The sequence below is a fragment of the Leptodactylus fuscus genome, chromosome 1 (assembly GCF_031893055.1).
Source record: "Leptodactylus fuscus isolate aLepFus1 chromosome 1, aLepFus1.hap2, whole genome shotgun sequence".
NCBI lineage: Eukaryota > Metazoa > Chordata > Amphibia > Anura > Leptodactylidae > Leptodactylus > Leptodactylus fuscus.
The window spans coordinates 48,634,074-48,651,684 of record NC_134265.1 but is presented as its reverse complement, the minus strand read 5'-3'; the positions used below and the strand labels follow the sequence as shown (position 1 = coordinate 48,651,684).

General features: G+C 39.9%; 1 protein-coding gene across 3 annotated transcripts in view; it reads right to left on the bottom strand.

Annotated features, from left to right (window-relative positions):
* MAST4 (microtubule associated serine/threonine kinase family member 4) overlaps positions 1-17,611 on the bottom strand; it is a 370,078-nt gene that overhangs the window by 162,598 nt on the left and 189,869 nt on the right. For all 3 annotated transcript variants that reach the window (XM_075269800.1, XM_075269803.1, XM_075269804.1), the window contains one exon: positions 3,927-3,958. In XM_075269800.1, the coding sequence (XP_075125901.1) occupies positions 3,927-3,958 (32 nt within the window). The remainder of the gene's footprint in view (positions 1-3,926; positions 3,959-17,611) is intronic.

Below are 17,611 nucleotides of genomic sequence, written 5' to 3'. Positions count from 1 at the left end.
CCTGTTTTTATGGAGTATCTATCTATCTATCTATCTATCTATCTATCTCATATCTATCTATCTCATATCTATCTATCTCATATCTATCTATCTCATATCTATCTATCTCATATCTATCTATCTCATATCTATCTATCTCATATCTATCTATCTCATATCTATCTCATATCTATCTCTCTATCTATCTATCTATCTATCTATCTATCTATCTATCTATCTATCTATCTCATATCTATCTATCTATCTATCTCATATCTATCTATCTATCTATCTATCTCATATCTATCTATCTATCTCATATCTATCTATCTCATATCTATCTATCTATTTCATATCTATCTATCTCATATCTATCGTATCTATCTATCATCATTCATTCCATCCATCCATCCATCTATCCACACACACATAATTAAATTGTTACAAATGTCGAACATGAACATATCCGCTGTACTCAGAGTAAAATACTTAATATGCCAGAACCTTGATATTAAACATCTTAACCCCTGAAGGTTTGTTGACTGACATTATTCATTAACAATTAGCAGCTAATTCTATACGAAAAAAACAATTAAAATGTAATAAATGAGAACACGTTTTATATGAGATCAAGGAGGGCACTCTTCTGAAATTCAAGGTTAATGAATAAATTGAATAAAATAAAAAAATAAAATTAAAATAGCAATTAGCAAGTATCTCAACAATTGAAACACATATAGGTTTATAGCCATGAACATCCCAATGGAGGCTAATCCTATACCATCTCCATCACTGGTCCGGGGTGCGGTGTTCTCCCTCCTCACTGCAGATCGGCTGCTGTGTCTGGGCACCTACATAACCTCACTCAAAATTCAGCACAAGGAAGGCGACTTGTATTACAGTAAGATGGAATGACTATAAAGTATAAGCGACTAAAACATCAGTAATTGTCACATAGACAATGAGGCAAACACATGCTGAATTTCATACATTCTCTCCTATTTCCTCTCCTCCCTGGACGTCATGCGATACCCCGGTAATTATTCCAACATATTGCCGTAAAACTAGCGCTTTATGAATTCTTTATGTCATAACTATTTAGAAATGAAACAATGGCTGTAGACCGGGAATAAATCATCTTTTGTCAGCTATGAAAAGAAAAATTATGTTATCAATCTTTTGGCTTATCATAGTCATGAACAAATATTATTGAGGCTACTATTTGTCATCGGTATAATTTCAGACGCCGCTCGTATCTCTTGCAATGACAGTACGGCACCTACTCATACCACCAGACGCCTGTCATAAAATGATCTCCACAATGTGACTTTAAAATGACAGCAGTTGTATTTCTCCATATTATATAAAATCAGGGACAATAAAATGACCAAAAACACATTTAGCCATTACCAGTGCAAAGCAACCAAGATCCGGCGTGTGTAAATGGCTTATTACATATGCTTCGATTATGTATCTCACATCAGCTATTATATCAGCATAATAAAAAAAAGAATGACACGGTGTCAGAGATTTATACTTCTATCAGGCGCACAATCTGCACCTTTATTGAAAATACTGCAATAAAAATTCTACAGGCAAAACAGAGCTGCGGCCTACAGCAGATTTAGGAGGGACCCCACCATCGCTGTTGTGCTTTTACCTAATACTGTAGATCTATACTGAGGGTGGGATGTGTAGGTGGCATTTAGGAAGTTTTAGGTAGGGTTTTTCCAAAGCAGACAATGGAACTAACACCAATCCCTCTGGTATCCTTGCTGCAGGCCTGTACACATTGGATTAGCATCAGCCAAATCCACTGATTTTGGTGAAGTCAGGAGTAGAGATGAGCGAACACTAAAATGTCCGAGGTTCGAAATCCGATTCGAACAGCCGCACACTGTTTGACTGTTCGGATTATAGTCTATGGGGGGAAATGCTCGTTTCAGGGGTACGCAACATTCGATAAAATTATACTTACCAAGTCCACGAGTGACGGTCGGGCTGGATTCTCCTTGAAGTCTTCTCCCAGCGCAGTGTCCCTGCGTCTTCTTCCAGTCCGACGCCTGAGCAGAGCCGACTGCGCATGCAAGGGCATGCCCGCGCATGTGCAGTCGGCTCTGCCTAGGCCGGATGCCTAGGCAGAGTGAATTCCAGCCGGAAGACGCTGCAGGGACGCTGCATGGAGAAGACTTCTAAAGGTAAGAGAAGAACCAGCGTTGATTGGCAGAATGTATAGCATTCTGCCAATCAACGCTGGTTCTGCATCGAACCTTAAACTTCGAACAGCTAGTAGTATTCGATCGAGTACGAGTATTTCGAATACCGTAGTATTCGATCGAACACCTACTCGATCGAACACTACTCGCTCATCTTTAGTCAGGAGTTCTTCTAATCTGTATGGGGGTGCACCAACTCTTATAGATAGATATTGTTGGGGGAAAAGAATTTTACATGTCCGACCCTTTCTTTCACCCAGGAAATAAGTTGCCACCACAGACACTCAGACCTACAGGTTGTGTGTGCGTGTGTATATTGTATGGACCCGTACGTGCTGAATTCCAATAGTCTATGCTCCTCTCAACTCCAGGAAAAATCTAATGCTAACAAGACTGATAACTCCACAAAAGATTTTGTCTGGAATTCCTCATAAATTGATATTCCCATTGTTTCTAGCTGTTTATTTTTTTGTCCTTGTAAATTGAAGATAATTTCAAAAAGTTCCCAAAAATATAAATATCCATTGTCCTGTATATACAAAGTAACACATTTAAAAAAAAACGAAGAAATAAAAAACCAAAACTTCCAGTATGTGTGCCAAATTCACAAACTATATAATATAAAAGCAGTGAATCCCAGATGCATGCCCCCTAAACCCAAAATGTACCCAAAAAGTAGAATGGGTAAAAATGATAAAACAAAAAAGAAATCTGTAGCTAAAAGGGGTATTCCATTTACAACAATTTACCCCTTATCCATTGCATTGGGGATAACTTGTTGATCAATCGATATCCCACCACTGGGACTCCCACCATTCTCGAGAACCAGGGTGTGGGGCACCCCAGTTAAGACTTAGTCGTACAAGGCGCACTGTTCCATTCATATGGATGGAGACCACTGGATAAAGTCGAATGCTTATTGGTCATAAGTGGGGTGGCAAAACACGGCAGTTCTCAAGAACAGCGATGGGACACTCAACCCTCAGCAAGTTATCCTCTATTCTTTGGATAGGTTAACTTGTTTTCACCAGAATGCCCCTTTAACCTCACAGCTATCCCATCATTCCCATCTCTAAGCTCACAAGTACACATTGTTCCACTTCCTGTTCCTGCCTTGACACACAGGAAATGCCTGCTCAGCTGCCACTTTAGCTAAGCAGCATTTCCTGTGCATCATGAGAGGACAGGAAGAAGGGACCAATGGGAACTCTGGTAGCATTGGCACTCCAGTGGTGGTAGAATGGTGAGGTGGGTCTTGCCTAGGTTTTAGTTTTTAACCCCTCTCCCTGGGACAACCCCTCTAAAGTGCCAACATATATAATATATACCCTCATTATAATAAGATAACATAGTCAGGTTCTACATGTAAAGGTTGTGCTCTGCTTTATCACATGACCTACAAGTCTAAATGTGAAATATATATTTGTGTCCCTTCATCTAATTGTCAAGGAGAATCGGAGGACAGAAGTCAATCAATAAAAGCACAAATTACAATCCAAACAGAGCGGCGCAGGCTTCCCTGCTTATCATATCTCTGCTATATGTTGATTTTTGTCCCCATAAAACATGTAAGGCAAATACTAATCTACAGGCGCTGCAATATTGAACTTTGCATACAGTGTGTGTTTTGTAACTCAGCCGCCAACATCGGCTCTATGAATAAAACATCAATATGAATTCAATGTCAGTCTTCACTAGAGACATTACGACAAACACAACTCATTTACTCACAAGCTTCCCCGTCTTGGTAGGCTCAGTTCTTTCTGAAAGAGAACAAAGTACATATTGTGTTAAAACGGGAAAGTCACCAACATCTGTATAGGACTAATGAAAGCTATATATACCGTGTACCCATACAATAATTCATCTACACCATTTCTAGTTAGGCTTCTTGTGATTTACAATGGGGGAGGGGGATCTAAATGTTAATCTGCCAGCAACTTATTACAAAAACAATATATATGACATTATACAGTACATTGTGCGAGATAACTGCTGGCTTGTGGGTTGTCACACCAAGGTCAGCGTCTACAGCAAAAGCCATAAAACTTACATGGTTACTATTAAGTTTGTGGACTAAATCAATACAAAAGCCCCAAAACACTAATAAAAGGACAAAACACAAAAAAGTGAGACATGTAATTTGTAATATATCCAACTTCTATGGAACGGATGAGAGGAGATAAAGTATACATATAGAAAAGTATATCAAAAGCTAATTCATATACTACTATGAAGACCTGCAAAGGACAAGGAGCCTGTCAGGTGGAAGATGCGGGCACTGCAGGAGACAGTCCATCCACCCACACCCCCAGAAACAAATATACCCCCCGTTCCCCTGAGCAGTATAAGGTCATAATCACACTTGCATCTATTTGTCCATGTTTGACAGCCATGTGACAACTGTTTTACATCAGTTTTAATGGACTGTTAAAAAAAATTGATGAATTTCAATTCATCCCACTCATCCGTTTAAAAAAAACCCCACAAAACAAGAAGTGAAGAAAGGGTCGGCCATGTGGAAGTCAACATGCCCATTCCTTTTGTTCTCAGCGGCCATCAGAGCTGGCTTATTCCACTGTCCTCACTGCCAACACATACAGGGTCAGAGAGTGAAAATGTATAGGGAAGATGGCCGTCAGCCCAAGAAACCAGATGGAGGCGCTCTTCCAGTTAGTGCAGTATATATTATTAATCTTCATATGATTATATTCAGCTGAGCGCCATTATATGGAACTCTCATGTAGTTGTAGTGATAAGAATAATACATGGCTCTTTATCATCTCATGGCATATTATTTTTCATCATTGGTTCCCGTATTGTTAGCGAGTACAATACAGCTATAAAGAAAAGAATCGCAACAGAAATTTGACAACTTATTGGGCAGATTTAATATTGAAAATGTGTCAGAATTCTGGTGGCCGCGTTTTACATCATACTTGTTAACAGTCCTAGAAAATATCTGATACTTTCTGCAACTTGCCAGGAGCTGTTGACTAAAGAGACAACACCGCGCGGTTTTCGCCTGCAGTTTCTATAGCACATATAGGAAAAAAAAAAAACCTAGCGAAAACCGCTAGCGAAAACCGCGTCAAAAACCTCGTCAAAAACCGCGTGGAATGCAAAAAACAGCGTCAAAAAAACTCCCCGAGGTTTTTTACTTCGCACAAATAAGCTAGGCGGTTTTCACGTGTGAACTGACCCTAAGGCCGCTGCTGAAAGTAACTGACTAAGGTTACATTCATATGTGCGCTGGAGTCTGGGTTTGGAGACTCCGTTGCTGTGTACGTCAAAAATCACCAGCCGAAAAAGCAAAGAAAGTCTGACTATTTCGTCAGGCGGTTTCTGTTTAAAAGAACCTACACTCGGCAGATCCCATTATATACAATGGAGTCAGTCTCCTTATGTGACCGCTATCATATCAGTCTGTCTTTCTTTCATTCTGGTCCTCTGATAGACCAGAATAATAGATAGGTTCACACTGGCACTGCCCTAGCATTAATAACATCAGTGTAATATTTAGTTAACCTAATCTACTGCGGCAGGATAATTTTTTGGGAACAAATGTATCTTAAGAAAGCACAAATTCAGAAAAAACACCATTCCCGAGTAATCGGTGCGCTTAGTTTCAGCACCTAATATTCTAACTGGGTTCCAGTCTGGGACCATACACCTGACTGTAGAGAGCCGAACATTAGATGCTGAAACTAAACCTAGTTTTCACAGAATAGCTTATACCAGAGGTAGACTTACACTGTTACACTGCACAGTGAACCACTCAATAGCAACCGCCTGCCCCAAAAAGGGGGGGGGGGAATCCTGATAATACAAGTCTATACCATGTCCTGTTCTGTCAATGTAGCCATAATGATCTCTCGTCCATTCCTACAGCACTGCATATCTAGACAGATTTGCCATTCGGGACTTTGAAATCCGGATAAGACGTTTTATGAGACTATGCACACTTACAAAAAGGAAAATAAAAGTACAATTGCTAGCAATTTCCATTGCCTTCAATCCACTCTTGGCTTTGGCTCTAACACCACAGCTTTTACGCAACGTAGGGCCTCAGCTTGAAAAGGGTTCTCATGGGCTCACATTTAATCACCTTAGGATGGGCCATCAAAGTCTAACTGGTGACGGTGTGAGCCCAAGTATCACAAAGGGAACAGCGAACACAGATTCCCTCTCCATCAAACAACAAAGCTCTATAATGTGGCTTGGCCATCAACATTATGTCCCTGAAGAGTTTCTCTGCGACTTTGAAAGTAATTGAATGAACCTTGATTTTTTTCTATCAAATCAACAATACGGGCCCGTTCACACAGGCACAGAGGAGGCGGATTATTGTGCGTAATCCACGTCATAGTCCGCTCCCTCACCATGGTGGTCTGCTTTTTTCCGTGAGTGGCATGCGACCGCGACAGTCATGGCAGGCGGGTTTTGATCCAAGAGTGACGCGGCTCCCCGTGTCACTCTCGGTGCCAGAACCCACTATACCGCTCCCCATATGAACTGTATGTTAGCCAAGTAAACAAAAGATTTGGTACTTTGGCAACAGAGACTCAGATTCACAAGGCAAACATACTGTGAGTCAGGAGACCCTAACCTAAATAACTGCGGGGCTGGGTTGATATACGGTGACAGTCCACTTAAGTATTGTGCAGGTCTATAGGAAGTCACTTGAACATAGTGTGGGGGAGGGGGATACTATGGCTGCAGAGGCTTGTATAAATTTCTCTTTACGGAATATCTAATGAGATGCATCAGGAGGGCATTTATCATCTGTCCATTACATCAACTTTATTGGTTTTTTAAGGGGTAAAAAAAGGTTAATGAAATGTATCCTAAGGACGGTTGGAGGAGTGGGGGGCCATCCACAATTTAGCCACTGTCTTCCTGATATAATACAGAGTCTCAAAGCAGATGGAACAGTCATTCAGTACAAAAAATTATTATGGGTCGACAAACAGAAGACAGACTGTGGGATCATTTGGTGCCGGGACTCAAAAGACATCATTGAGGAATTTATGACTTTGCTCCCAGAATATGACAATATGAAAAGAAAAAAGATACTGTAACATTTTGGGCAGAGATCTGGAAAATTCGGATGAAATTTATGGAATCTAAGTAGTACGATACAAGAGTGTAGCAAAATGTATCCAAAGGCCATCATGCTACTACAATCTGGAAACAGCGGCATCAGAGAAGCTCGAGTCACTGACCCACTTGATAGAACCTTCCACCCCCATTTTCTATGTAACCCAACGAAAGATGCAAAAAGACAATAGATCACTGCACAGGAAGGACAAAGAAGGTCATTTATCGCATGTTTTTCTTTTTTTAGGCAAATTCTCCTAAAGGATGAGTACAGGGATTACTGGTATTGTTTTCTTCTTACCTGTATGCGTCCAGGATCCGGCTAGTACCAATTTTAAAAACAAGGGAAAAAAGCATAGTGAATTATGTCAGAAATTATTATAATTTTACAAAAGGTCAAAATCATCACAGTATATATTATAGTCTATAAGACGGTATATTCTTCACATTCTGATGGAGACGGTAGTCAGAGGAAGCCCGCCTAATACAAGCAATGTTACACACAGCATACGGTGGTCGTAAATAAGCCGAGAGTCTGGATTGCCATAAAAGCTACATAAATTCTCCAACGTTACATAAACTTCACACGGTTAAATAACAAACAAAGCAATATATTTCGGCTCCATTTGCAGACATCCTTGGATTATTGATTGTAACGTTTACCGATAATGCGCGGTAATCCTTCAGTAAAACATATCCGAGTGATTCCACGGCACTTTGTGACACCAGTGGCTAAAATATCAATTTGCTGAAAAACATCTTGTGAAATATTTCAGCATTAAGCTGACATTTTCATATTCAGGCCTGTTCCTTCTGCTACTTCCGAGACTGAATGATGAGGTTGCTAAACGGGGCTCGAACACGTTTCTTACATGGTTAAAAGTGGATACGAGATTTGCTTTTGTAATGAATTTCAAGTGAATCAAGAAAATGACAAAATTCAAGACACTTAGATGTGTAAACTCATCAAAAGTTTTTTAATGCCTTCAATAAAATAAAATTTTAAAAAAATTATGAGTACTAGACATGTTCCAAGCAATAGATGGATGACAAACAATGAGACGTGAGTTTTTCTTTGCATGTTACGGTCGAATTAGCAACAATTAGCAACCATATGGTCTCACATGGGTAATGGAGAGAAAATATAAAACCTTATGGGGGGGATGATTTAAAAAAAAAATATTGAGCAGAAGACCATAGCATCCAATCACATTTTGCACATATACAACACAGGATGAAGAGAAGTTAGAAGTCCATGTACAGTATGTATAGGGGTACCCAGAAATTTCAATCCCTTAAAAGGTATGTCCACTTCTTTATTGGCAACGTATCCTCAGATCTGAGCAGTCTGAAGGGGTTGCGGTGCTTCTACTAGTGCTGTAACCACTAGACCATTTATATCCCAAGCTGTTTATTTCATGGCTACCATACAATGTCATTACATCCTCGTCCCATACAAGTGAGAGGAGCGGGTGAGTAGTTGCATCACACAGCATGCAATGTAGGCAGTAAAATGGTCAAGGTGTTCATAAGCTCTGTGGCTACTTCAAGAAGTTGAATACAAAGGGTCTTGAATTTCAGACTCTTAGGTCTAGTTCACATGGAGTTAAATGAACTCCACATGCACACATAGCCGTGACAGGATGCGGTGCAGTGCACTAGAATCCAGTCCGCGATGGATTTGGCCCAAATGAATGGGCCGGAGCCTCGCACCCCGGCTGATTCAGCCACGGAATCCGCAGCAAAATAGGGCAGGTCGCTTCTTTTTTTCTGCTACAATTTAGTGGAAAAAAGAAGTGAGCGGCTCCCATTGAAGTCAAGGGGAGCCATTTTTGGCAGCGGGTTTTGAGGCGGATTCCGTGTCAAAATCCACTGCCAAGCTCCCCCGTGTGAACTAGCCCTTAACTGATCTCTTACCTCTAGGGATTACCTTACCTGAGGATAGGACAGCCATAAAAAAAGACAAATAAAACCCCTGGAAAACTCCTTTAAGGCTGAGGCCCCTCCTTTCTGTTTAATCCACTCCTGGATTTGGCTCAAAAACCTGTAGCAAAAAAGCTACGTTTCCGCCTCAGCCGAAAAAGAGGTTTTTCCAAATAATGCATCATGTAACGGAGCAGTGGCACTTGTGCTTCAGCCACTTCTTTTGGGCTGCTTAAGTTAGCGGTCCTGGAAATCTGATAAAAGTGGATGGAGGGTTCATAAGAGGACCTGTCACAACATCTGGAAGATCAAAGATATACAGTACATCATCTGAAAGGCGCCGTCACCATGAACATTATGGAGTTTTGTGTATTCTAATCCATTCAGCTATTCAGCAATTTAGGGTATAATAGCCAAGTGAGTGGTACCAATGAGGATTCTCTGGGGGCAGGATCATCTCTTTGTGCTGCTTGTCACGCAAAGTTACCGCCCACTTGGCTAGCATACCCTAATCTGCATCAACACTATAAGGGCTTATAGCTTTGGAATAGCAGAACGGATTTAGATAAAGAGAACATCAACATTCTCACCTATCAGATGAGCGTTGTCACTGGGCCTTTCACAAGTTCTCTTCAATTCCAAAATTCTGAGTACTCTCGAATGCTTATTGAAAATATACCCACACATGTACATATATGGAGAATACACAGCTTTATTTTACAGCTTTCACTTAGTAATTTCCCCTGAAAAGGTTATACTAAATTTATTACACATTAACTAGAAAAGAATAAAAAAAAATTCGGCTCGCATTTTGCTTTCATTTGCAATATTTTACATTTTGAATTCTCCAATTTCTTTTGACCTTTCCCAACTTTTGTCCCAGCTCTTGTCATTCAGTGAGTATGTGAAAGTTGCCTTTTGTTCATTCTATGCACCTGCTATTTATTCCGATGATTTCTCATTCTTTCATTTAATTTATTGCCAGACACAGAATGTTCTACAGAGAGACGGATATGAAAAGGGAAAGCCTTCAGTGTATAACAATTATGGAACATTTCCACGATGAAACCTACAGCAGATTCGAAGAACCATCTTTAAAAATGGTTGGTATTCTTTATTCCTAGGTTCTTCCTGTACATTGTAGTTAAAGAAACAAACCAGAGGTCAGCACATGCTCTGAAGGTAACATGCACAATGAAGCCAACGTGTACTAACCTCAGCTGGGTCAAACTAAGTTTTTTATGGTTTAATGTCTCAGAACATGTTGACATATTCCCACCCCATCTGATATTGGGTTCAACCTCTCATGGGCAGAGTAAAGCAACATTCTGAGGCTCAGTGGGCACCATGCACTAATCCTTTTCCATTTGGGACCTCTGCATGATACGGACCATCAGATGGTTGCTTTGTCTACTTTCCCTTGGCTTTGCATCTTCTCCATGTAAAGTCATGTGTAACAATCGATCAATTCAAAGAAGGGGCACAGGACCCCCACTGTGTCGTCTCCGAGATAGGACCTCCGGTGATAAAACACTTCCCGTATATACTCGAGTATAAGCCGACCGGAATATAAGCCGAGGTCCCTAATTTTACCACAAAAAAACTGGGAAAACTTATTGACTCGAGTATAAGCCGAGGGGGGGAAATGCAGCAGCTACTGGAAAATTTCAAAAATTAAAATGGTCAGAGTTTTTGGGTGCAATAGTTGCTGGGTGCTGGGGAAGGGGAGGGGGTGTTTTGGTTGTCTGTCTGCCCCTTCCCTGAGCTTGAGGACTGTTTTTCTTCCCCCACTTGGAATTCAGTCTGGCTGTATATAGGGTATCTGCAGTGCTCCTATTAATCCCTTCCGGATGGAACAGGAGCACTGCAGATCCCCTATATTCCGTAGACCGGGCACTTTCAGACACAGGGATACCTAATGTGTATGTGTTTCACAGTCATTTTCTACTTTTATATGTATTGTAGGGAAAGGAGGGATTTAGAACTTTTATTTTTTTAAATCTTTTTTTTTGCACTATTTTATGGGAGATTCTATACATTAATATTGCAGCTGGTCATAGACGGTATCTATGCTATTCATAGGTTTTACTTTTTTTTTTTTTTTTGGGTGGGATATCCACCTTTAAAAGTCTTTTGCACATATAATAGTAACATAAAAGTATGCCTACAAGATGTCAAGATTTGGCTCCTTAGAGCCGATCTTGTGGATCAACTACGTTTACATATTAAATGCATTTACATGTTAAAAAAGAGAATTAAAGAAAAAAAAGAGGCAAAAAACTCATTAAAAAAAGGGCTTTTCATGTTCTCAATGATGTGCAGTATTACATACTGCTAGAAAACAACAAAATAGGGATAATCAATTTAAAGGGGTTTTCCTATCTCCCTGTTTCAGTAGCTTTACCTGCTGTCTCTTCTTCTCACTTCCTGTATCCCCCCAGTTTGCTGAACAGGACACTATGAAGTATCACAATATTTATGATTACTAGAAATCTAACATAAATGCAGATCAGATATATGCAGATTCTTGTACAGAATAGTCTCAGTGTTATCTGTGTGTTTACATAAATCTGAGTCTGTTATCACTTTATGAGCCAACTGCAATTAGCTGAACTGATTGTCCTGCCGGCAGAGCTGTAGATAACAGTAAGAGCAGTGAGTGATGTCACTTGTCCTATTACACAGGTACAGTGCTATGAAAATACTGTGTAAACAATAGGGGAATGATTTCACATAGCAGGAAAACAAAGCTGCATTTCTAAAGCAATACATTTAGCAAAAGCTTACAAAAGCTACCAGTATAGATAGGATCCTTGAGATGTGAATACCCTGTTAAGAAGGTGCTAGAACGCTATTGCAAAATTTAACTAGAAAGAGTAGAGGTATGTTCACAAGGAGGAACTTGGCAACAAATTTGAAGCCTCAAAATCAGCACTACATTTGGACCTGAATCTTCCTCGAAGTAAGATGCTGAAAAAAAACACAAGCGTTCTGCTCTATCTTGCCCCAGAACCCAAAGCAAAGGACAATTGAGTGATTATTCCCATTCATCTAGGACTGATTCTCAAGTGAAAGCCAGGGCAGAAAGCCTAATGTCTGCTTCAGATTTCTGCCGTGAGGAGCTGTAGTGACAAAAATAAATAAATAGAGAACTCTCATTCAGAACTTTTTGCTGGGTTAATATATTTACTTTGCTTACCTATATAGTCTCATCACATTCCGCAAGGCTTTACAGATATTGTCAGAAATTATGTCAACAGAATAAAGGTCCATTTGCAAAAATGTAATTTAATGGATTTGAAAAGAATTCTTTTTTTTTTTTTGGCAAAATTAAGGCAAAAATCGTGGCCATAATTTTGATAAACGCAAATAAAATTGGGACAATTTGAGCGTGCTTAGTTACTGAAACTCCAAGACTTTATTGAATATACCCACATACACAATGATCAACCATAACATTAAAGCCATGTTGCCAGAGGAGGACACAAGAATTTTTTTGAACACTCGACACAGAAGCTCACATGGAGTGAGATGTGGGATAATTTCTAGAGATGAGCGAATAGTGTTCGATCGAGTAGGTGTTCGATCGAATACTACGGTATTCGAAATACTCGTACTTGATCGAACACTACTAGCTGTTCGACGTTTAAGGTTCGATGCAGAACCAGCGTTGATTGGCAGAATGCTATACATTCTGCCAATCAACGCTGGTTCTTCTCTTACCTTTCCGAAGTCTTCTCCGCGCTGCGTCCCCGCGTCTTCTTCCGGGTGGAATTCACTCTGCCTAGGCATCCGGCTTAGGCTGAGCTGACTGCGCGTGCATGCCGCCGCATGCGCAGTCGGCTTTGCCTAGGCCGGATGCCTAGGCAGAGTGAATTCCACCCGGAAGAAGACGCGAGGACCCTGCGCCGGGAGAAGACTTCAAGCAGAATCCAGCCCGACCATCACTTCGACTCGAACAGTCGAACAGTGTGCGGCTGTTCGAATTGGATTTCGAACCTCGGATATTTTAGTGTTCGCTCATCTCTAATAATTTCAGGTCACCACCTGGTTCTCAAACTATGCCAATTTTTGCACCAAGATGTGGAGTATTATTTTGCTGACAGTAGTGACTGACATTAGGGAATACGAGAATACCATTTTCAAAAAGTGGTGTACTTTATCTACATCCGTGTTTAGGTAGTCCGGAATAGTAAAAGCAATGTCAAAATGAATGGTAGGAGTAGGACTCAAGATGTCCCAGCAGAATCTTGCCCAAAACACTGCCCTGCTAGCGTGCCTCTGTAGTGCCTTCTGCTCCCCAGAAACAATGCTCATGTACCAACAGTAACTTTAGCAATTTGTGCTACTAAAGTTCTGTGGAATTGGATCAAACTAACCTTGGGTGCCCTTAACCCCAATGTCAATTCACCTGTCATCCTTCCTTTAAATAACTTTTAGTAGGTTGCAACCACCGCATCACAGGCCACAGCCACTATGAAGATGTTCTGACTACAAATGAAGCCAAGCTGGATGAAAATGAGTATGGGTATGTGTATGTAGGTGTGTGTATAAATGAATAAATATATATATATATAAATATATATATATATATATATATATATATATATATATATATATATATATATATAAATATATATATATATATATATATATATATCTGTTTCAGCTAAAATAAACTATGTAAGGCACAGAATAAACAAAATAAAATACACCCTTCACTTCAGGTAAAATGTCAAACAAAACCCTGCTCGTCCGAGCGCTAACTAAACAGTAAAAAGAAAAATAACTATACATGTAACTTACTACCAACCAAACAAATAAAACAAAGTAACACAGTATGGTGACAGACCCAGGCACTTCCTCTCGCTCCCAGGATCTGCCCTGAAGTGTAGGCTCTGCAGCCTTTTATGGCCCAGCAATGAGCCCAGGACCCACACCTGAGTCTATTTAAGACCTGCACTGGACCACACACATGTCAGAATCCTGGAGCTGATATACCAGGACTCTAGCACTATAATATATATATATATATATATATATATATATATATATATATATATATATATATATAATTATTTTTTATCCCGATCTTCTTCAATGTCATCTGTCACAAAACAAAGACGATCTAGTTAGCGAGACATATTTCCTTCTCACGTCTGGCCATTTCTTCATGGATATTCCAGCCTCAATATCCACTTTCTGTCAACGCTGTGAGCCTAATAAGGTCAGGAAAATCTGATGACCCTGTCATGTTGTTTGAGGGAAGAATTGAAAGTCACTTGACATGGGCCAAACCACTATAACCCCGGGCCCTACAAATAATTACACTACTGTAATGTTAAAACAATAAAACATCAGAAGCTGCTGGGTGGCTTTAATAGTTCTGTACCTTAAAGAGTTTGGAGCTACACTTTATCTGCGAGGCATTTATTTAGAAGACTGCACGCCTAGTATCTCCGTGATGAATGTTTATTAAACCGTCTACTGCCAGGAGGCATAGTAATGCATGGCAAAGCAGTTCTCTGCCGACCTCTGACACTATGGGGAGAATATCCCCCATAGGAATGGATAAGAAGCATTTCGATAAAAGCTATTTCATTTCCACTATGTGCCATTACACAATACAAAAGGGAAAATACAAAGTCAGAATTGACTTCAATAGCTTCAAATAACGTATACATTACTCGCCTGAAATTGGCCTCAAAAGCTACAGTAGATGTAATACGCTCCAGCACTCAGCCCTCGCCATACTAAATAATAAAATTACTTCAATTAAGCACAAGTTACCAACACTTGGCAGTGAAGACAATCATTTATACAAGTCTACACCAATCCCATGAACCCATTGATCATAGCTCTAAAGATGCACAATGACATAACAGAGGGAACGTTTGGGCCCCCATGGGCTACAGGTGTGATCATACAAAATATCCAATAGTGAATGTACAATCTGGTAGATTTCTTAAATACTGGCGACAAAATGATTAAAATACTCTGACCTCTTAATGTTGGTGCATTGCAGGAGGTCAAGTGCGCCAGAATTGAATGCTAGGTGAATTTAGTGCAAGTTATAGTCTTGGTGTACTAGCCATGGCCTCACAAGTGGCATGCTGGTGGAAAAAGGTGTGTCAATAGGCACAAACACCCATATGCTTAAAAAAAAAAAACAAAAAAAAAAAACACCCTTTTTGCGTCAGAAACATGGTGTGAACGGTTTAATAAACACCCCATCACCTCAAATAATGTGTTCATGTAGTTTTCACAACTATGGACAACTAAACTAAATCATCTGAAAATCTATTGGATAGTGTACACACCTACAGCATGTTCCATATATTGCATATTTCAGGTTTAGGCCACTTTTATTTAAAGAGAGTCCGTCACTAGATCCCGGCCCTGCAGACAGATGGGTTAAGGTTAGCTGAACCAAATGTATTTTACTGCCAATCATGTTTTTTTTCACGCACAAATGAACTCTTCGGAGCAAGAAGGGCATTGCCATTGTCCCAAAGAGATAAGGAGCAATGCCCTTGTTTCTCCAAAGAACTCATCTGCGTATTAACAAATAAGGTGATATCTTGGCAGCAGAGCCACCGATTCATATAGCAAAAACACTTCTTAAGGTGAGTTCATTCATTTATTGAGGCCGATATGATCGATTCTGATGACAGACTCCCTTTAAAGGGTCTTTGTATGTACATGAGGAAGATGAGGATGATTTCTGGCCATTATGGGACTTCTACATTCTTTAGCTCCTTTTCCTCTACAGACTTCATCTCGAAGTCTTGGTTGTCCATTAGTTTATGGTAGAGACTTATGGAGAAGCCGGGAAATTCTGCTCTCCTCTCACTCAAGTTCTAGAAGACATTACACAGCAGTACTGAAGAGTACTAATGTGAATAAAGCACTTGGGCAACATCATCCTCTGCTTAAGTTTCTGCTTTTCTACCGCTCAGCTACACCTCCCTCCTCCACCTACACCTTTATGGTCATATTAAAAACTGTAACAGAAGGATTACCATCAGACCAATTTAATAATATAATTTCAATAAAAGGTCATTTTTATTCATTGTTACATTGTGTATTTCTCTTTTCCTTTCTGTATATTTTGGTATAGGAGTATCTAACATGTTGTTGATCGACACAATTTACTATGTGTTCATAATCTGTTCCTTATTCCCTTGATGTCATGCCTCTGGTATGTGTACTAAGGAGTGGGAATCATAGCCAATTTTGGATGGAAAAATAACACACACACATATATATATATATATATATATATATATATATATATATGTGTGTGTGTATATATATATATATATATATATATATATATATATATATATACACATACACACACACACAATTATTGCTATTGACTCGATGTAGAGCTTGTAACATATCTACTATTGTATGAATTCAATCATTGGCCTTTTTTATCCTGAAAATGAGGATCATTGCTGCTTCTGTCTGCCCATGGCTGTCCATCATTTGCACAGGAATTGGAGCTGGAGTTGGTGGTTTGGCCTACCGTCCCCACAGTCATGCTTGCAGAGTCTGTTGAAAGCTTCGAAACCACCAGGGTGTAATTCACTGGAGTGCTCTGATCGTAGGGTAAAAGTCCAGTGGAAATTCAAGAAGCTATTGCACATTTTCTTTATTATTTTTCCCTATCAGTAAGTCTTTGGAGTGTGGAAGGAAACTCACACAAATACGGGGAGAACATACAAACGCCTTGCAGATGTTGCCCTAGGCAGGATTCGAACCCAGGACTGCAGTACTAACCACTGAGGCACCATGCTGCCCGCACATTTTCTTTATTGTCTGAAGATGATGACAAGCCATCTAGTCCACATCCCTGATACCTTTCTTTGGTACTATATATAAAACCTATATTGATCCATTTAGCCATTGATCTGCGCTCATTAGAAACATTTATGGAGCATTTTAATGGACAAAATCTTTTTCCACAATAACAGAACACTTGTCTACCAGGAAGAGCCTCACCTACCGCAATCTGCAGAAATCTACTGTACTAGTCCCTGAAAAAGGGCCCAACCATCACTGGACGCATACAAATTGTAATGGATTCCACCACGCAGCTTCTTCTATTGTGGACAGTTCTATATTTAGAATTTTTCCTAACTTCCAGGCATAATTGTAGTATTGTTCAGTGGTTAGAACTCTTGTTTTTGCAACATTGAAGTCTTAGGTTCAAATCTAACAAAGGACAACATCTGCAAGGACTTTGTATGTTCTTCCTGTGTTTCTGCGAGTTTCCTCAGGATGCTCCGATTTCCTCCCACACTCCAAAGGCATATCGACAGGGAATTTAGATTTTTGAGCCCTATATAGGACAGAGATTGACTAAGTCTATAGTGAGAGACGTA